At 36.3% G+C, this 23,207-nt stretch overlaps 1 protein-coding gene across 1 annotated transcript; it reads right to left on the minus strand.

The window, feature by feature from the left end:
• Positions 1 to 6,142: 6,142 nt before the first annotated feature.
• LOC100893526 (putative hydroxypyruvate isomerase) lies at positions 6,143 to 19,672 on the minus strand. The gene is made up of 8 exons (XM_003723956.3): positions 19,271 to 19,672; positions 17,187 to 17,298; positions 15,161 to 15,281; positions 13,748 to 13,826; positions 11,349 to 11,398; positions 10,930 to 10,999; positions 9,645 to 9,782; positions 6,143 to 7,781 (listed from the first exon to the last, which is right to left on the minus strand). Exons 1-8 carry the CDS (start codon positions 19,464 to 19,466, stop codon positions 7,738 to 7,740), a joined length of 810 nt encoding a protein of 269 aa, XP_003724004.1. The 5' UTR covers positions 19,467 to 19,672; the 3' UTR covers positions 6,143 to 7,737.
• Positions 19,673 to 23,207: the final 3,535 nt, after the last annotated feature.

Here is a 23,207-nt window from a genome sequence, read left to right on the forward strand (position 1 = left end):
CGGTTCGATTCCCGGCTACTCCTTTCTACCTCGCGTTTTTTCATCTCTTTGTTTGTTTAGGGGACACCCCTCTTCCTTAACAAAGGAGGAAAAGTAGTTCATCAGGATATTTTTTAAAGTCATTGACATAAGAAAGTGTTAACAACTTGAAGCAATCAAGTAAATATCAGTAAAACACCGTGGTCTTGTGAATGAGACATCGCTTCACAATGCAGATTTACTCGGTTCGATTCCCGGCTACGCCTTTCTACATCCTGTTTTTTATCATTTTTTTTCTTCATATTGATTTGTCCATCTCTTTTTTTTTGTTTAGGGGACACCCCCTCTTCCTGTACAAAGAGTAAAAGTAGTTGATCATCATATTTTTCAAAGACATTTACATCAGAAAGTGTTAACATCTTGAACAGAACAAGTTAATAACAGTGAAGTAAAGTGGTCATGTGGATAAGACATCGCTTCACATTGCAGATGTACTCGGTTCGATTCCCGGCTATGCCTTTCTACCTCCTTTTTTTTATCATTTTTTCTTCATATTGATTTGTCCTTCTCTTTTTTTTTTATTACGAGACACCCCCTCTTCCTCAACAAAGGAGTAAAATTAGTTTATCAGCATATTTTTTGAAGTCATTAACATCAGAAAGTGTTAACATCTTGAACCGAACATGTTAATAACAGTGAAGCACAGTGGTCATGTGGATAAGATATCGCTTCACAATGCAGATGTACTCGGTTCGATTCCCGGCCACGCCTTTTTACCTCGCGTTTTTTTTTTCATCTCTTTTTTGTTGTTGTTCAGGGGACACCCCCTCCTCCTCAACAAAGGAGTACAAGTAGTTTATCAGCACATTTTTTAAAGTCATTAACATTAGAAAGTGTTAATATCTTGAACAGAACAAGTTAATTACAGTGAAGCACAGTGGTCATGTGGATAAGATATCGCTTCACAATGCAGATGTACTCGGTTCGATTCCCGGCTATGCCTTTCTACCTCGTATTTTTTATTTCATCTCTTTTTTTGTTTAGGGGACACCCCCTCCTTCTCAACAAAGATGTACAAGTAGTTTATCAGCATATTTTTTAAAGTCATTAACACCAGAAAGTGTTAACATCTTGAACCGAACAAGTTAATAACAGTGAAGCACAGTGGTCATGTGGATAAGATGATCCCTTCACAATGCAGATGTACTCGGTTCGATTCCCGGCTATGCCTTTCTACCTCCTTTTTTTATCATCTTTTCTTCATATTGATTTGTCCTTTTCTTTTTTTTCTTTTTTACGAGGCACCCCCTCTTCCTCAACAAAGGAGTAAAATTAGTTTATCAGCATATTTTTTGAAGTCATTAACATCAGAAAGTGTTAACATCTTGAACCGAACAAGTCAATAACAGTGAAGCACAGTGGTCATGTGGATAAGATATTGCTTCACAATGCAGATGTACCCGGTTTGATTCCCGGCTTTGCCTTTCTACCTCATATTTTTTTTAATCATTTTTTTCTTCATATTGATATGTCCTTCTCTTTTTGTTTTGTTTAGGGGACACCCCCTCCTCCTCAAAAAAAGAGTACAAGTAGTTTATCAGCATATTTTTTAAAGTCATTAAAATCAGAAAGTGTTAACATCTTGAACCGATAAGACATCGCTTCACAATGCAGATGTACATGTAACCCCCACCGCCTTCTATAATATATATAAAGAAATAAATGCAGTCATAATCATAATGAAAGTATTAATCCTAAGATTTGATTGCTTTAATTGCTTTGATTTGATTGCTTTGATTTGCTTGGTTAGATTTGTTTATGGGGAAAATGTGTCTGAGAGAGTAACATACTAGAATGATAATGACTAATGTGACAAGAAGATAGACACGCGACAGCAAACGTGGGGTAATAAAATATTATAAGATGTGTTACAATGAAGAAAGAAAAAGAGAGAGAGAGAAAGAGAGAGAGAGAGAGAGAGAGGATCTTGTTTGCATGAGAGAGCTAGAGAGGAGAGAGAAAGAATTGAGAAGAAATTGTACATAGTGCTTGGTGTGCCCCCCCCCCCCAAAAAAAAAAAAATGTATAGCAATAAACTTATGATCATTTACAACTAGATGGAATTCGACTGCGCGCAGTCGAAAATGATGCCTCCGTCATAGAGCAATTTTACAAACCAAAACAGAAGAAATTTTTCGAATTCAAGTTCAATTGTAATCCATTGACAGGTTCTCAGAAAATCGTGATTACAAGCAATTTCTCATATACATATATGACCCTTTGATCTTTGACCTCATGACCCTAAAATCTACTCAGTTCATTGGCTCTGCAAGATGTCCTGAGTTAAATAGTAATCCATCTGTCAGTTCTAATGAGAATGCGTTCACAAGCTATTTTTGCATACATAATGAGCCCATGACCTTTGACCTTATGAACCAAGAATCTACTCAGTTCATTGGCTCTGCAAGTAACATACATGACCTAATTTTGGCAGGAATCCATCAATCGCTTCTTGAGATAACGCGGTCACGAGCTGTTTTTGCATACATAATGTGCGCTTTGGCCTTTGACCTTTGACCTCATGACCCCTAAATCTAATCAGTTCATCGGCTCTGCAAGTAACATACATGACCTAAGTTTGGCAGCAATCCATCAATCGATTCTTGAGATAACGCGATCACGAGCTGTTTTCGCATACATAATGAGCCCTGTGACCTTTGACCTTTAACCTCGTGACCCCAAAATCTAATCAGTTCATTGGCTTTGCAAGAGACATACATGACCAAAGTTTGGCAGGAATCCATCAATCGGTTCTTCAGATAACGCGATCACGAGCTGTTTTTGCATACCTAATGAGCCCTGTGACCTTTGACCTTTGACCTCGTGACCCCAAAATCTAATCAGTTCATCGGCTCTGCAAGATACATACATTACCAAAGTTTGGCAGGAATCCATCAATCGGTTCTTTAGATAACGCGATCACAAGAACGGGACGTACGTACAGACGTACGTACAGACGTACGGACGGACGGACGGACAACCTGAAAACATAATGCCTCCGGCTACTTCGTAACGGAGGCATAAAAAATATGCAATAAAACTTAAATCACATATGAAGCAGGACAGTATACAATTTCCATGATGGGCATTCAGAGTCACTAAGAAATTATTGCATTCTGTGAGGGATTACAGATGAATTTCTGGATGGGGCAGATTGATGTGAGTCGTTCATTCAAAACATGCAAATATGTTTCGCGTGATCTCGTTATACAGCTATTTATGATTTGTTATATGAAAGTATGCGTTGTTATTTGCTTGTTAACCGATTATCATTTCAGACTTGTTCTTGTTTATATAGCTGCTTGAGTGTTTCAGAAGTGGGGAAAACTGTAATATAAATGCGTTTTGTTTGTATTTGCCCTTGAATAAATTTCGTTCTCATGAATTCACAGCGTGTACCGCGTACCAATAAATTGGTAGTCTTCAGTATAACTAATTGATACGTTCATCACATGAAGAAAGGTAATTCATACACGCACTCATGAAAATATAACATCGCAATCCAACGTTTCAATGTCACTTATAGCGTACATATATATATATATATATATATATTATGTTACATATCGTGAACATATTTCATAATCACATGCATAAAACAATCAGCGTCAATATTTAAATACATTTAAGGTCACTTATTCGATTACTTTTTTTCTACGAACATTGAATTCCAGGATATTTGAGGGCGTTAGAATATTTACATGATTAAAAAGATTCCATGACATTTGCTCCGGCGACAATTGCTCCGCTGTAAATTTCATACACTAATCGAATGGCTAACTTCAACCCTGGATTCAACACTATACCCTACCCTAAACCTAACCCTAAACCTAACATAAAACCCTATTGAAACCCTAACCCTAACCCTACATCTTAGACGAAATAAAGCCCGGAGCAATTGTCGCAGGAGCAAATGTCGTGTCACCATTAAAAAATCGTCGACGGTCAACGAACCATCGAATCGGTCCCTCCTCTGTGTGTTATATAATTATATGGACCATTTTGACTGATTCGTCAGTTCGTGTGACCGCCGACCAATCATTTATTTGTGACATGTTGTATCCACATATGTAATAATGTAATTTATTTTTAAATGAAGAAAAAAGAGGAATAAGATGGTGGGTCTTAGTTTCGAAGATTTGTTTAAATTTCTATTTCTTTTGAAATAACCAGGTCTGGAGGAAAGACTACGCTCTATACCCATGTTATTCCAAAGGAATGAGATGGTGAGGTCTTAGTTTAAAGGGTTTCATTTTTTTTAAATAACCGAGTCTGAAGTAAAGACTACGCTCTAATCCCATGCTTTATTACCGGGTCTTAATTTGGAAGATGGAGGGGTCTTAGTTTAAAGGTTTTTTCTGTTTTGTTTTGTTTTGTTTTGTTTGTTTTTTTAAAACTTTTGAATAACCGGGTCTGGAGAAAAGACTACGCTCAATACTCATGTTCTTCCACAGGAATAAGATGATGGGGTCTTAGTTTTGAAGATTTTTAAAAAGTTTTGAAATAACCGGGTCTGGAAGAAAATCTACGCTCTAAACCCATGCTTTATTACTGGGTCTTAGTTTGGAAGATGGTGGGGTATTAGTTTAAAAGTTGTTTTTTGTTTTTTTACTTTTGAATAACCGTGTCTGGAGGAAAGACTACGATCGATTCTCATGTTATTCCACAGGAAACGGATTATGGCGTCTTAGTTTTGAAGATTTTTTTGATTTTTTTAAATAACCGGGTCTGGAGTAAAGACTGCGCGCTATACCCATGCTTTATTACAGGGTTTTAGTTTTGAACAAATTCGACAAAATATCACTTCAAATTTATTACATTTGTGGGTAAAGTCATTATTACATTTGTGGGCGATTCAAAATTTTACATTTGTGTGTAAAGTGTTATTACATTTGTGGGTGTTATTACATTTGTGGGTAAAGTGCTATTACATTTGTGGGCGTTATTACATTTGTGGGTGTAACAGGGGGTCGCATGTACATAAAAGAAAAATGTTTTTTTAGACTTTTCAATTTGAAGTTAAAATGATGTGCATGAGCCAAGTCTTCAATTTTCTGTATGAATTGCTATCTATAGGGTTTAACTCTTTAAAGGTACTATGTCCCATTTGCAGGCCCAAAAAATGAATTAAATGATTAAATTCCAACAGCATTTGAAAGACAATAATAATTAATTCAGAACTTCCTTCAAATCAAAAGGGCTTGAAAATGGCTTGTAGTGAAAAAATAATGACCATTAGTTGTCAAATCGACTGAAGTAATTGCAATCACCTAAGCAATAGTCTGATTTTCACACCCTTTTACCAAATGGTCGTACGTTTTGAGCTGCACAAAGATTCAATCAGTTAATTATTTTTGGCCATTACAAGTAGTGGGTTATTGATGTAAACAAATGCTCATGTACTCTTCATTGTATGTATGTTATTACCAAAGAAATAAAATGTCAGTCAGTCACTCAATAGTGTCGACAGTGAAGTCTAGAAGGTAAGCAGGTTTCCTTGCATAATTTTAATATACTAGGACACTCACTGCTTACCGGTATGTTTAAATTTCACAGATAGGACATACATGACATATTCCTAATTCCTGCAAAGTTCTACAGAATTTGATGTTGGCTGCAATTAAGAGACATAGTATCTTCAAGGATGTGTAGGATAGATGTGGATCAGCTACGTTAATTGCAATATTTCAGATAGAGATATATGTTTTGGGGTCGGATGTGCATTATGAAAACTGGAGAAATTGTGTACATCCAAGCCTCTTTAAACAGCACTTGCACAAAATCTGCATATCCTTTGTTCATAAAACCTAGAAAATCTTTACTCACTCTCAAAATATTATGTGCTTTAGGAACTTTCACATTGCAAGAAGCAAGAAATTTTCTGCAGTGATTTAAACTCACAGATATTTCATGAAAAATATCTTGTTGAAAAGTGGCTTAATGACAATCTTTCAGGTCTCATAAAAAGAAAAAAAAATCTGTTTTCAACTTTGAGAGATTCAGGTAGAACTTTGCTTCTTTTCAAAATTGTCAAATGTACTTATACGAAGGAAAAAAAACTTGTACTGCTACTAATAAATACACATAAAAAAACACAAAGACATACAGTATGAAAATATCTTTTTTATTTGTAAACACCTAATATGTTGACTCCAATGATATTTCTGATTTACAATTGAAATAATAATAAAGGCTTAAGAGGTTTTGATGCTCACCTGAGTTTGAAAAGATAAAGTCAGGCTTGATGCAACCTTCTTGTGGTATTAACAAAGTGAACATTCCTGTAAATGCCCATGCTCCATACCCCCCCCCTCCCCACCCCTAACATGTTACCCCTAATAAATGCCCTGCCATGCAAACATTTTAACTTTTTATATTACATTATTATATACAAATACATGTATATCTATATATATATATATGAGTCTACACAGTGTACATACATGTATTACTTTTTATATACCTGTAAAGTACATGAACAAAACAATTTGATTTCGCCTCTAGGACCAAGGGGGCAATGAGTACACCTTGCTCTTGAGCACGATTCCTGCCAAACTGGCAAAATTCTGACCATGGGATTGAATGAAGATTAAATTGTTAATGTTTACACATGACATACAACCTTGAATTGACGATGGATGACGGGCAATAACTTCAGGTGAAAGGAAAAGTTAAAAGAAAAGAAATTTCAGGTTTGAATTTACTAAAATCATTAGGACCATTAAAATTCAGGTTTAGAAGAACAGAATATCACGAATAGTTGGTCATCAAAATTAAAACATTAAGTCTTAAAGCATGTAAGTATTCTGACAAAAACAGCTGTTGAACAACTATATGTGGGGTCGGACAGAGAGGGCGAACACAACATTTGTACGTCTGACCCCCAGATTGTGTGCGGGAAATGAGACAACGGATTGATTTGACATCACAATGATAGTGCTTATTTACTTTACCAAAATAACAGATTCATGAAATGATATTGGTATCAACAGAGAGAGGGTTAAATTTCCTACAACTTGAATGTACATTTTTTTTAATACAACATACGGATGAGATGTTTAGTGGATCAAACATAGAAACAATTTAAACTACACACACTTGAACCAACCCTAAATTAAATTTGGCACGGAGGGGATTAGTGGCTGGCACAATAGGGATTAGCACTGTGGCACTGGGTGAATTGCATGGGGGCAGCTTAAGAGTTAAACAATATGGAAAAAGTTCATTTTAAACTTAGCTTTTTGAAAATACTAAATGAGCCACTGGTTACCATGGCAATTTTAATAGCTCATCACTACGCAGACACACAATCTCTAAAATTATACTATTCAGTTTCATAAACTGCAATTTTGTAGCTGTCAAGTGAGACAATATATGTTGCATTCAGTCAATTTTGAAATTTTGAACTAAAGGTTTTCCTTCGTCTATTCAGCTTTAAATGTTGAATTTTGTACACTTTAATAGCTATTAAGTTCGGCGAAACATTGCTGCAGCTAGCTGGATCCATTTTGAAAAAAATGATGTCCTAAATGTGATAAAATATGCAAGAACCTTCTGATAAAAGGAATACTGGTAGGTGGTAAATCAATAGTACATGATGAGAATGTCTTGCTAGTATATCTGAGGTCCATTACTATCTCTAGACCTGCTATATCCTTCACTTGATTCCCTCTAGATCAGGATGAAGATTGGCCCTATTCATCTGAATCTCTGAAACCAAGCTAGACTGTCTTCTGTATTTCCTATTGAAAGAAATAATAAAATGTAACTGTAAGCACACGATTTAAAGCATTGTATGCCACGTATGTAACACTTATTCTATAAAATAATTCTACAATACAGACAAAAAGAACTTAATATGAATTTGCATGAACTGCATTTCCAAGATGGGTATTTTTTACAAACACATGATGCAATATCGCAGCAATACTGCATAAATATTGATAGATCCACATTAAATGAGTGCAATGAGGCCCCACTCAGATATGTGTTACTGCATATGAAGAAACAATTCTCAAAGGATTACAGTAAATACATGTACGTCAACCCGTCCTGATTAATTTGAAGTTGGAAATGAAGCAGGGGTGAGTTCATTTACATGACAAAAACCCTTCTTTATCTAATGACAATCATAACAATGTCTGGATGTCTTGAAGAATTTTGAAACCAGAATGAAACAGAGGTGTTGCCAATTTGTATGACAAATCCCTTTATAACAATAATATACCTTAAAGATTGTCTACAAACTACAGCGTATACTTATTTTTAGTATCAAATGACTACACTACATGAAGCGTAACATGTCTAGTTATTTAAAAAAAAATTAACTTCCAAACGTAACAATTATGTTCGGTTTTAGGAGTGCCATGTCCGGCAAACTTCTGTTCATTTCGGCAAAAGGGCTACAGAACTAGTGAAATGTTATGAAAAATAAGTCTCCATAATGAGAGGACATATGCTGTCTTGTCTAACAAAAATTGAAGTGACAGAAGCAATTCAGTGTAATGAATATACAACAAAATAATTACTATCAGAATTCTGCAGAGCATTATGCATATTCATTCAAATGGGCTATAATTATGCATCAGGTAGGTAATTTCATGGTCGAAATCAAATATTGCTGTTCTATTTCGGTTGCACAACGTGGAAATGTACATACACTTGGATGTTGAAAGTGAAAACAATCACACTGCAATATATGTCAGTCTATATCTATCTATCTACGTATCTTCTCCCAGTTTGGAGGTTGATTGCAACATCTCTCCATTTTACTCTATCTTCTGCCATTCTGGTGCACTCTTGCACTTTTAGTCCACTCCAGTTCTTGACATTCTCTTCCCAGTTGGTTCTGGGTCTCCCTCTAGATCTACTTCCTTCCACTCTTCCTTCCAATACATCCTTTAAGAGGCTTTGGTGCCTTTTAACATGACCAAAGTATTTGATTTTTAGTGCAGGATAATTTTATTGTAAGATCTATATAAATTATATTACAGCTCCTCCAATTAAACATTTTATGTTTATATTAGATTTCATTAAAACTCATGGTCGGCTTTGAATTGTTAACATATTTATTTCGAATTATGTATATTCCTTTGAGAAAAAAACTACTTTCTATATCTATTTTATTGATTTCATTCAGAAATCTATGCGATGCAGATTGGCAATGAATTGTAAACAAAGTTTATACTTTTGGAGCAGACACCGGCACAAGCTTGTGGGCCGGCGCGGTCGCAGTTTTACAAAATGATAATTAACAATATTACCTAGAATGAGAGTGTGTTTAAAAAATCTATAATAAAATTATAATACATTACAATAGATAAAATCAAGACGTACAGCATTTGCACATCAATTACATGAAAAAGACAGGAGATGAAGATTAGAAATAGAGTACGGAGAGTGGAAAAGGAGATATATATGTGAGAAGGAAATGACACAATGGTAGAGTAAAAAGGAATTAGGATGATGAAGAACGAATAAGGAACTTGATAACTTGTATGGGTCAATCAAGTTTTTGGAGCTCATGAAGGATTCCCTGTTGCTGCTCATCTATTGCATGGTAAAGAGATAACAAATGTCATGATTTGTCCCTTCCTTTTTATTACCTGTAGAGGGCTTGTATTCCGCTCCTATCCAGCCATCGTAACCAGACTTCTCAAGCACATCAAAGATATAGTCATAGTCTATCTCTCCCTTCAGACTGGGCTCATTTCTTCCAGGAGCTTGTGATACCTGGATGTGACCTGTGTCAACCAAGAAAGGACAACATTCTTCAGAAAACCTCACCCCAAGAAATAAATTTAATTATTCTGAGAGATTTATGGGTCTTTCCATTTGGCATTTGCTGTACCACTTCTTTCTGACCCACCTGACACATTTTAATATGACCAACTTTTTTCCTTTTCATTTTCTACACGGAGGTATTTTCATGAGACAGCTTCTGTGATTGGCTTTTATGCTAGTGAATATTCATGACATTATGCAAATTTTTAAGACCGCACAATTCAAGAGCATGGTCACCTTTTGGTCGCACTAAAAATATGATCAACTTTTTTTAAAGTTCCTGAAAATAAATGACACTTTCCGAGACCAAACACAGCGCTAACTGAACCGCGAGAGTCGCAGAGACTCACTCTGCATGGAATCATGTGTTAGGTCCATGATATGAGAGAGAGGCAGGTACGAGCATGGAATGAGAGAAAGGTGGATACAAGAGAGAGAAAGAGATAGAAGGAGAGAGGTGCAGCAGGTATGAGAGAGAGGGGGAGATAAAACTAAAAATGGACGATCCGATGTCGAGGCATTGTTTGCGAGAGTGCAAAAATCGACTTGCGCCAAAGTGATGCCTACAGCATGTATTATGTTGGGATTAGCGGAGTGAGAGAATGAATTGAATATATCAAATGAAATGCATATGCTTTTTGCAGAAGCAAAGTCACACACACACATGCACAAGTGGTTGTCGATATTTGATATTTGTGACATGATTGATGTTGTTAGGGGTGTTATTTGGATCTGCAAAGACCGAATTAATACCCAAATTCTGATTGTTTTATTCAAACATCAAACAAGCAAGTTTGGCGCAAATCGGTTTTTGCACTCTCGCAAACAATAACTCTCTTCATTCAAGCGTGAACACATACCACACAAAAATGATACAAAATGATTTGGGATAAAACAATCTTTCATAAGATGTATCATTTACTGTTCATAGATGATTTTTTAAATAATTAGCAATTTTCTAGGTGTAAACTTTTTTTTTACTCACACAGTATAGTGGGTTAATATCTCAATACTTTCTGTGGCTTCAATATGTCTATGAAACACTTTTCAAATAAAATATGAGAATTCTAAGAAATGAGAGTACACGGTTTACTGATGAAAACTTACCTACATAAGGCATGTATTCCTTGATGATTCTCGTTAGATCACCATGGACAAGTTGGACATGGTAAATATCCTTATAAAAGAGAAAAAACAAACAAAGAATACAAAGTAAGATTAAAATACTCCTGCTGCATGTGTCCTTGGTTAGAAAAAAATTATCTTCTCAAACAACATGTTTTAAACATACTCCTCTTGAAGAGAGACTTTGCCTCTGAACAAAAGCAATTTAATAGTTGATGGCCTTCTCCGATGAAAATACAAGTAGATATCAATGGAAAGCTGATTGGACGTAAAATACAAATACCTCCTTTCATTTCGTTATTGAACAATAAGCAGATAAAGACTTCATTTTCACAATCAACTTCATTTCTGTCATAAACATTTTGTAGATGCTGCACACATAAAGTCATGCATGTACTTACCAGCTGCAGTTTCACATTGTCACAGCCAACTCTCTTGATTATATCAACAGCTGCAAACATAGACAAAAAACAGGAAAATCATAAATGTCACTGTTGCAAGTTAAAACTTGTCATCATATCATACCAATTGTAAGCAATATTAACCAAAGTTTTGAATGGGGGGGGGGGGGTCAATTTGACCCACACCCTTGGATCTCGGCCGCGATAGAACCAATCGATGCAAAATTTTGGCATAAAAGACAAATGGCAGTGTTATAGAGCACTTTAGGAAAAACAGTATTTTGTATATAGAGCTGTTTGCAAACGGTCAATTTTCATTCAATTTTAGGCCCAACATGTGACTATGAAACGATGCATGACCTTGCAACAGATTTGCAAAGCCACATAAAGGTAAGTTGTGATCTGCAGCATTTGCGCAAGGAGGTGGGGGGGGGGGGGAGGGTGGTTGTCAAATAAATCGCCCCTCCCTGTTCAGATGAGGGTTAAACAATGGAGCATCTTTCCTTCCTCCAATGCAAACCACTGAAGAGTCTCATTTAAAAATGTCAGAAATTATTAGCTTTGCAAAGTGTAGATCAGTTACCTAATGTACTGTCAGCAAAAAAAGAAGGAAAGTGGACACTCTTTATTTTTAAATGTTTTCACATAAACCATCAATAAAATCAATAAACACATGTATCAAATTAGAGGAAAAAATAAAACTCTACCAACATCAATTAAGATCAAGGTTTAAACTTTGATGCTTAGATGGGCACATTCATCTAACTGTTGGAAGGTCTGATAAAGAAAATTGCAAAAATAGAGCAAGTAACCATTCAAATGTTATTATAAGATGGGTAGAAGAATCCCTGCAATCTGATTGGTCAATTGCTGTGTAGTTTTTTTAACTGGATGCACGTGATATCAATGCGATATAAGGAATCAATATCCCATCACGTTTTAGTTTTAACAATTTTTTTTCCCTTCAATTTCATGATACGCTTCATGAAATCATGCTTTACTGTAATTACCGGATGCATGGCTATGGCAAAATCATGCGTCTGGTAATTACCGGAAAGCATGATCTTGCCATGGACTGGTAAATCTGTAAAATAACAGATTTTTGTATTTTTGATGATTTTTTTTTTGCCCCATTTTATATAACAGATGATGCACAGGTTTAATTTGTGGGTCGGTGGAATTGTGTGCATGTGTGCATGTGTTACCTTCAAACTTGTGCATTATTTGTATAATGACATGTGCATTTGAATTAAAGACTTTGTTCAACAAGTAAAATACCAAGGATGAGAAACATTGAGGACGATTGAGCTCTGGATGTCAACTGTAGTCTCAGGACTGCATGGTTTTAACAAGCACAGTCAGGATGCCTCTTCTTTTCACCCAATATCGTGGATACCTCCAATGCTCATCAACACTGAAAGGCCAGATGTACCATTTTTGCAATTTTCTCTCCGAAAATCATTTACTGGTATTGTTAAATGGCTATAATCACTTTTGCATGAATGGTATGATTGTAATTGTATATCATATTAAAGAGGATTAATTTATGTTTATCTTGATACATGAAAGATGTGTTCATATAAAATATTTGAAAATCTTAAGGTAAAGACCAGTATTGGAAACGCCCCAATTTCAAAGAAATGAAATGGAAGCTCTTATAATACCAATCATGTGAAAGAATATGTTTTGACCAATACATGATGATAACAATTTTGCCTGGAAACTGCTTACTAATTGATATATTTCGTAAATTAGTTTATCTATTGGCCTGTGAGAAATAAACGCACGTGTCGCGCGCGTGTGTACAGTGCTTGTAACTTTACGAAGACTGGGCCAAATTTCTTATCATTTTGATGATTCCAGAACCTTGCAGTAGTACACACAAATACTTATATGCTAGATGATCAACCTTTTCTGATCGATTCCACAACTTTTCTTTCACAATGCAATTGCATGACCATGGTCTTTATCTTTAACCATCTAAAGTGTCAACTTTCTCTATTCATTGAGTGTATTTACAATGTTATTGTCTATATCCCCTTGCAGAATGTGTTAAAAATATGAAGAAAATTAGGTGGGAAAGCATGTAAAGGAGAAGCAGAGGAGAAGTCAGAGAGTTTCACCTGACATTATAATATAATCACAAAAAGTGGAATCCATCAAACCTTGCACACTACCCTATTGTTAGAACAAAGCAGGCAACCAGTGAGTTTTTCTGGGTGTTGTTGTTAGTTTAATTTAGCGATGATACTCCGCATTTTCCTTCATACATGTACATATAACCTAGTCGGCATCAAACATCTCTTGATTCAGGTATGAAGCTACAAAACATTTTGAAACTGGTTCACTGTATGCATTCAAATAAAGACGTAGAACTTTTTTTATCATCATATGCTCACCTTGGTCTTGCCTTGTGAGAAAGTAGTTTGGAATGGTGTATCTATCATTGATTGGCTCTATGACAGCTATGATGTCTTCCTGTATCAGATAAAAGATGGTCTAGATTCTGTCTGTCTTTATATATGTTTGTATTCTTCAATCATCTATATCCTCCTCTCTAACGTCACGCATCCCACACACATCGCGCAACAACTGAAAATACACCTTAAAAAAAATACATTGTTTGCGAGGGTGAGAAAGAATGAGGGTGTGTTATTTTCTCAGCTTATTGGGCACACAACACTGAAACAGTCCAGGCATTGGACAAATAAAAGAAAGCAAGATCCCCTGATCCCTGTAATTATCCCTTCCTTTTTGAAAGTGTGGGGGAAGAAGGGAAAGAAGGGAGGGTGTTGATACATATAAGTTATTAAAAGAGAGAGGGGATACAGGAAGAAAAAGGGAGGAGAGATGAACAAGAATACAATGAGATAGAGAAAGAGACATGGTACAGAGATACAGTAAAGAGGAACAGAGATGGCAGGAAAGAAGAGAGAGATGGCAGGAAAGAAGAGCAAGATGGCAGGAAAGAAGAGAGAGATGGCAGGAAAGAAGAGAGAGATGGCAGGAAAGAAGAGAGAGAAATACAGCCAATATATGAGAGTTCTATGAGGACATAGGAAATGAGAAAATAAAAGAGAGTGAAAGAAAGACAGAGAAAGGGGAGATGGAGAAGACAGAGGGAGGAGAGAGAGAGAAAGAGAGAGAGAGAGAGAGAGAGAGAGAGATGGGGAAAGTAGGGTAGTGTGCATTATTTATCAACATTTCATTTACCTCTTAGGTCAGATGCTAAAAGCTATAAATACAATAGGGTTGGGGTTCTTTTGCAAATAGTATCAATGAGTAAAGACAACAATGTAATACAGTGAAACCTGTCTATAAAGACCACCCAAGGGAGACAAGAAAAGTGGTCTTCATAGGCAGGTGGACTTTATGTACAGGTTCCTATAATACATGTTTCAATGAGAAACCATTTTCAAGGGAAACACAAAATGTGGTCTTTGTAGACAGGTGGTCTTTCTATACAGGTGGTCACTAAAGCAGGTTTGACTGTAGTAATATGATTCTTTGATGAGATTCGATTTCTTCATAATTAATGGAGGGAGAAAAATAAAAAAGGGGAGAGGGGGAAATGGATAAAGATAGAGAGACATGCAGACAGAGAGAAAGACAATGGCCAGCATTCTTACACTGGGCTTATAAGCTTTTTCCTTAGACCCAGGGTTGGATTTAAGTTGTATTATTACAACATCACTACGCTGAGAAAATACAGACATTGCAAATACATGTATAGGCATAATTCTGATGGATATTCTCATTCATGCAATGATAATATATTTTTTTAATTATACAAAAAACAGACTCTAACATACCCTCAAAAGTCTATTAGCTGCATACTTCAAATTTTCCACCAGCGTTTCCTCCATCTGAGAGAGAAGACTTGACCTTTGACCTTCCTCATGAGCCAGAATCCTTCCAGACATTACATGCATCCTTGAGAAAAAAAGAACACAGGAGAATTTCAATAATACACTGGCACTGCACAGGCACGGGGTCTAACTTAAACCTAGTCATCTCTCATCTGTGGAGATGAAGTTTTAAAGGTAAAGTCCAGTTTTGGAAACGCCCCCCTCTCAAAAAAATGAAGCTCTTATTACCAATCATGTGAAAAAATATGTTTTGACTAATACGTAATGATACAAATTTTGCCGGGGAAACCGACTACTAATTGATATATTTGGTCAATTATCATATCTATCCGGCATGGATAGATGTCTCATAGTCCCATATACATCTTTCTGTGTACAGTGCTTGTAACTTTACCAAGACTGGCCAAATTTCTTATCATTTTGATGATTCCAGAACCTTGCAGTACACACCAATACTTATATGCTAGATGATCAACCTTTTCTGATCGATTCAACAACGTTTCTTTCACAATGCAATCGCATGACCATAACTGGTCTATACATGTACCTTTTAAGATACTATGTCCCTTTTGCAGCCAACATCAAATTCTGTAGAACTTTGCAGGAATTATGAATATGTCATGTATGTCCTACCTGTGAAATTTAAATGTTAGCAGTGTCCTAATATTCAAATTATGCAAGGAAACCTGTTTACTAGCTAGACTTCACTGTCAGACACTATTGAGTAACTGAATGGCTTTTTTCTTCTTTGGTAATAACATACATAAAATGAGCTGTTAAGGGTACATAAGCATTTGTCTACATCAATAACCCACTTCTTGTGATGGCCAAAATTAAACTGATTGAATCTTTGCGCAGCATAAAACTTAAGACCATTCGGTATAATGGTCTGAAAATCCGACTATTACTTACTGGCTCCTATAGAGCTATCTCTTAAGTCAATTCAACAACTAATAGTAATTATTTTCCCACTTAAAGACATCTTCAAGCCCCCCTTTTTTAAGGGAAGTTCTAAATTAGTATTTACTTTCAAATGCCGTTGGAATTTAACCTTTTCATTTTTTGGGCCTGCAAATGGAACATAGTACCTTTAAAGGGAAATCCAACCTCAATAGCAAAAAACTCTACACGTAAGCAGAACAATCAAAGAAGCAGACTGGTGAAAGTTTGAACAAAATCTGATAAAAAATAAGAAAGTCATGAAGTTTGTTAAAAGTAGTAGTCACTGTAGAATTGGGAACTGAAAATTGGTTGGATTGCTAGTGTCACTGTGATGAAGTGTCGGACTACTTTCTCACTTGTTCCAACAAAACAAGTATGACTCTAAAACTGTCTTTTTTTCTAATAGGACCAGTACTAATGTATTCTCTAGAATGTATTTTGAGTAGTGCCTCAAGGGTGAAGGCTCTTCAGAGAAAAACAGAATAAATAAGTGATAGTTTTGTATAAAACAAATGAGAGAGTTATCCATTACTAAGTGACAATCCACTGACAAAATTGCCAAATTGAACTTATTACAAGGGTTGGATTGCCCAAAAACTTGGTGAAATTAAATATGTTAAACCAGGATCATACACAGGAGGAATTTGTACTTAAGTACATTTTATGAAAGAATCTTTTATCTTTTATCTTTTATAAAAGAGATGGAGAAATGGAAAGACCAAATGGGCAAATCCAGTATAACTGAAATAGATTCCAAACACTTTATACTTATGAATGTTATTGCATTGTATAATCTATGCTGACTTTAATAAATGATGATGAAGATGATGATGATGATGATGATGATGATGATGATGATGATGATATAGTATGTTTAATTATGTTAAGTTTTGTTTCTACAAATAATTGTAGTAGCACCTTGTGACCTTGAGTGTCTATCTTGTCAGAAAGTGCGACATGAAAATCTATATAATATTATCATCTCAGACTGCTTTAAACAAAATAAAGAGTCCTTAAAACATCTTACCTCTTACAACAAAGAGCTTTGCAATATTCTATGGAAAGCTCAAGAGTTTCCCGGAATTCTTTCTGTCTACCCGGAAGGGCAGCTAGTCCAAACTCCCCCGCTGTCCTATCACCTACAGAGGGAGATAAAATAACAGATAAGATTAAATCAAAGTCTGCAGTTCTATTACAAAGTTTGAATGCATTCCCTCATGATTTCAATAAAATAATATTCCAATCCAATCCAGGAATTTATAAAGCGCCAATATCTAGTTACCTAATCAAAGGCGCTGATGAGACTGAAAAACTACCAAGAATGTCTGTTCATGATTCTAACTGGGAAAGACAAAAAAGCAGTGACTAATTGTAAGCAATCTGAATTAGGTATGTCTTTAGTTGAGTTCTGAAAGTGGATAACTGGTGATAAGAGAGAACAAAATGGGGGAAGACCATTCCACAATCTTGATTCAAATAAACCTATTCAATTCACAAAGAGAAAATGATTGAAATGAGTGATTAATACTGTCAATGAATGACGTCATCGGTTCATGCGCAGTAACAGGTTAAAATACGGCCGCAGGAATTTTAATATAGAGTTCACTTTCAATAAAGAAAATCCGGAAAAAAAGACCCTTAAACGCATCATACAGTCAATCTGGTAAGTGGAACCCATGTATATTAGCCTAGGCCTAATTTTCGAGAAAAAATTTGGTGACCAGATCTGGCCACCAAAGTTTATTTTGTTTAAAGGTAATACAAAGTTTTGGAAATTTGGGAATTTTGAAAATTGGGTGGATAGTGATGCTTTAAAATGTTGATATATTTGGATACCCCTGTGGATGTATTATAAGCACTAGAAAATTTAGCCCCTAAAACACTCTGCTTTCGAGAAAAATTGAATATAAAAATTTACCGGTGCTCCCAGTAAATTTTTATACATTTTGAATAGCGACTACGGCCGTACCATGAAAATCTCAGAATATGTAATTGTGATATATAATTTCCAAACGGGAATAGCTAATCGGTCGATTTTAGTCAAGAAACATTGTTTTATAGCTTAATTAATATCTTGACCTTGAGAGGGAGCTATACAACATGAAGAGTTTATTATCTAAAATTTCACAACTTCAGACTCGATTTCAACTGCGACAACGATCACTGAATATTGTAGGATCGCATATGTTTCCAATATATTCATTTGAACCAAATTCATGACCCCATACCAAAACTTTGTATTACCTTTAAGGGTCTTTTTCCCAGATTTTCTTCGTTGAAATTGAGCTATGTGTTCAAATTCTTGCAGCTGTATTTTAAACTGTTACTGTCATTGAATGACATCATATTCCTTCATGCGCAGTAATAATTTACGAGAATAAATGCATCGGACATGAATCCGCTAAAATTGAGTAGTCTAGGCCTACAGTAGGTCTACTTTGGGCAATGTTTGGTGACCAGATCTAGCCACCAAAGTTTGCACAGGAGACCCTCTACTCTAGGAGCCGATCCTACCCAAATAAGAGGCTAACGAAAGAGACAGAAATTTTCGGTCTAGGCCTAACTCCGACCCAGGGAGCTCCGCCGCACACCGCCGCCGAACTCCAGGGAGCTCCCTGGATTTTTGGTCTAGGCCTAACTCTGATCCAGGGAGCTCCGCCAAGCGCCGAGCCTTCGGCGGCGGCGGCGGAGTACAGCGCGCTCCCATGAAGCTTTGACATTTCATTCAATTATTAGGGAAAGAAGACAATTTGTTGTACAGTTCTCGACTCTTAATCCTTGTTTGAATCAAGTTCCCCTTCCTCTGCACATAGCGCTGGAGCTCTGACGTTTCATTACATTATTAAATAAAGAAGCAATTCGTTGTACCGTTCTCGACTCTTAATCCTCTTTTTTCCTTTCTTCTTTCCCTTTTTTTTGGGGGGGGGGGGCGGCATTTGGGGGGGGGGGGCGACTGCCCCGCCCCCCCCCCCCTCCTCCCCTTGGCTACGCGCCTAAGCCCTAGGGGTATCGGGGTGGAATTCCCATCATCTCAGTCGATGTTTTGCAAGAAATTTGATTTCTACACAAGCCAAGGGCAAGCTACCAAGATTTCGTCTGTCCTAATCTTACCAGGATAGCTGGACATCAAGACGTGTTCCACTTCTGCTTGCTTTCTTGCTGATGCTATTTCGTCTTTCGAAAACTCGAAAGGAAAGACACACTCCACAGCTTGAAATCCCGCTGTTTTAGCCGCGGCATACCGACTAGCGAAACTTGGTAGCTCTGTGAACATAATGGAAATGTTGGCTGCAAATTTAAGTGGCATCTTGATTTAAATATTTTTCCCTAATCTGGAAAGAAAGTCGAGATTTGTCGGACAGTAGTAACTAGTAGATCTAGTTAAATTAGTTTTAGTGAGTTCTTCAGCTTCAAATATCAACAGCTGATCTGAAAAAATGCACACTGCCTTTGGAGATCACCTTCTTCTGTTTTGGCGATTTTAGTCGTGTCAGCTGGGAGCTGAGCTGGGTGAGGGTAGCTAGACGTTTAAAAATAATTACCGTATGCCCAAAAAGGCAAAATATAAAAGGAAAAAAGTGTTTTCCCTAAAATAGGAAGAATTGCTGTTATTTGTGATTGCTGACAACAGACGAGACAATCGTAATGTTTACATTAACAGATATCATTCACATATATTGTTTGAACGTGTCGATGCATCAAAAAAGATATTGTGAATGTCAAGCCTAGGATTTGATTCGATTTGACTTGAAAAGGTATAAAAACCACATGGCAGCTCAACAGTACTTGAGTGGAACTTACATCTGTTTTTTTTTCATAATTTTTTTAAATAAATGCAATACAAAGTAAATATCATACAATTTGGTATTAAGACTTTTACATGATTAAAGAGAAACACATAATTATAATTGTTGTACTCCATCTATAGAATTTGTGAGAATAACTTGATACTCGTTGAACTTGGTCACATTATGCGACTATTTCTTTCAGCCTTAACTGTATATTATAGCACACCTTGACATTTCAATTTCTTAAATTAATATATTTAATGTTCTACTTTCAACGCCTTTTTTTTTTATTGAATTTGACATAAATCTTTGTTAATTAATTGTTGCGACCTTTTCCAAAAGTGATCTTCACGCAACACTTTGTCACTCATTTAACATGCCTAACTTAAGTAAAGCGCTTAATTGGTCGGACTGAGCGGGGGCAGTGAATGGGGAGCGGGGGCGTGTTTAATCCAACCCTTGACCAAGTCGAAATTTCAATTCCTTAGGTTGTAACAGGAGGGGAAAGTGTAGGAATTTCCCTCTCATCTATATGTCTCGCCTTAGAACAATCTTTTGGAATTTTGGGATTTATCTTTAAACTCTGTAAAGATAATTTAAAATTAATATTCAGAAAGGAAGCTACGCTTTGAGGGCTCTGATATGCATTAGTTACAGTTTTCATCTGCATTCATTATCCATTCAAACCTGTAAAAATATTTTGTGACCATGATTATGATAATTTCCGTCAATTTTGGTTTCTAAAATATGTCGGTCTATACCGGTTTCGCAATGCTTCATAACTCACTTTTCGCTTAGTGATCACGTGTTAAATGGATCAGTTGGTATCCTATGGCCCATTACCTCCTTGTTTTAACTGTCCAAGTTAGGCATCCGACTCAACCTAATATGCTGTTCGAAGTCACGTTGCAACCAAGCAGTAAAATTTCGAAGTGTGTTCCAGATCGATTTGTAAATGGACATTTTTTGAACAATTTCAGCGAGAAAAAAATTGTCTTAGTGTGCTAATCACAAGTGCGACATGAGTACAGTACTTTTATAAACATATTGCACATGAAAATTGAAAGTCTTTCGGTAATATTGGTCACAGTAAGAATAGCAGATAAAGAATGTTGTACTGTAAAGCATCACCAGAAGAGAAAGAGGTGGAGCAGAGGAGGGGAGGGGAGAAAAGAGAGAGAGAGAGAGACAGAGAGAGAGACAGACAGACAGAGAGAGAGAGAGAGAGAGAAAGAGAGAGAAAGAGAGACAGAGAGAGACAGAGAGGGGGGAACAGAGAGGGGAACAGAGAGACGAAGGGATCAAGAGGAAGAGGCAGGTGCAGAGAGAGCACAGAGAGACAGGCAGACAGACAGTCAGAGAGAGAGAGAGAGAGAGAGGAAATGGGATGGGAGAATTTCGGTACCTCATAGTTCTCATCTTAGGCAAGGACAATCAAGTGCATATAGATACGGCTACAGTCACAGACTCTGCTCTCAGGCCGGAGATGCATGGAGGAGTGATTCTGCAAATCTTAGAGAAAGGGATGCGCTTCTTTCTTTAAGAGAGGAGACGCCATGATTGCAGTTCATCATAAGTTTTTTTTTTTTAGAGTCAGGGTCAGTAATAATCCTGAGAGCTCTCTTCTGAACTCGTTCGATCGATGGTTACAGAATGGTTGTTTGTGATCCCTGAAGTCCAAACAGGTGCTGCAAATTCTAGCACTGGCCTGATGTACAGCATGTAGATAGTAGCAAAATCCTTGGTGGTAATGCATTCCTCCGAAGTATATTTAAAAAATAAATTCTTCTTGAAGATCAAACGGCTGACCTGCCCATCCCGTTTGAGATTATCCTGAAGGAAGACTCATATAGGAGTTTTAGGGATGAGACAGATTCCAACGTGGTAGAGCGGGGGTTGGCGAAGAAATGAAATCTGCATAGCTTTGCACTTTGTAGCATTCGGGACAATACCATTGGACCAAGGAGTCTAGATGCGACTGCAACTCAGATGGATGCGTTTTCTTCAAAACCTCCACAATTGTCAAGTCATTCACATTATAGACCCGATATTATTGTTTGTGAGGAAGGGGGCAACGTGCCTCAATTACGTATGAGGTTATATCACATTAATCATGTTATTTTTGGTACATAGCTTCCCTTAGACCAATTCCTTACAACTTTCTTTACACTTGGGAAAACAGAACTTATTTTGTTTTGTTCTAAAAGTAGTTCTAAAAAGTCATTTGAGTTCAAAGTGACACACAATAATCAAGTAATCAAGAGAAAAGAATCTGTGAAGTATTTTGGCATTGAGTTGGCTAGCGCCATTTAGTTTTCGTCATCAGTAGAATCAGTTGTAAAAAAAGTAAATTTTCGTCTGAATTTTTTTTATACAGATATCAAAGTTGTATGGATTTAAAAGCAAGACGTATACTCTGTTTTGCTCTTATTCAAAGTTTATTTGACTATGCTAACCCTGCATGGTATGGTATAGTAACATAAACAAATCAGATCAAAAAAAGTTGATACAGAACCAAAATGGTGAGATTCATCAACTGTTCACGGTCCAAGAACTCATGTTGGCTACAGCGAATTTTCTAAAGCTGGTTTTATTGAAGTCAACCAAAGATCAAAACGACTCGTATTGCATCACGTGCGTAAAAATCATACTAGGTCGAATCATTAAATTCGATCCAACTTCGATCTTGTCACTGACTTACATGAGTATATACAAGAAATAGCCGATTCAACTTTAACTTACCAGAACGAGTAGGTAGTTTTGGAAATTCGTTTTATTACAATTCCCTTCCTAATGATATAAAGGAAATATAAAACTTTGCTAATTTTAAGAGGAAATTAAAGGAATACCCATAACACTTGAGAGTCAGAGAAGAGAAGCGAATGACATGTTATATGATTGAAATTGTTATTCTTCTGCCGGTTCATACTATTTCATTTTGTAAACTTATGTTTTTGTATTATACTTTATATAGGAATTCTACGTATTCATCAGCATTCTCCTCTTTTTCTTCTTCTCCATCTTCTTTTTTTTCTCGTACTTATTTTCATTTCTATCATCACTTTAATGTTGTTATCTTTAATAATTTTTTCCTTTCTTATCTGTCTGTAAATATTACTATTTCAACTTATTAATTTTGTACATGTCTGTCGGGGACCTCACTGGAAATAAGCTCTCGAGCTTTCGTGGGTTATCCTGTTCAAGGTGACATAATTTTGATCTGTTATTCTTGTAGGAAGCTTGGCGAATACAAATCAATC

Source organism: Strongylocentrotus purpuratus, unplaced genomic scaffold (assembly GCF_000002235.5).
Source record: "Strongylocentrotus purpuratus isolate Spur 01 unplaced genomic scaffold, Spur_5.0 spur5_scaffold_3, whole genome shotgun sequence".
Lineage (NCBI taxonomy): Eukaryota > Metazoa > Echinodermata > Echinoidea > Camarodonta > Strongylocentrotidae > Strongylocentrotus > Strongylocentrotus purpuratus.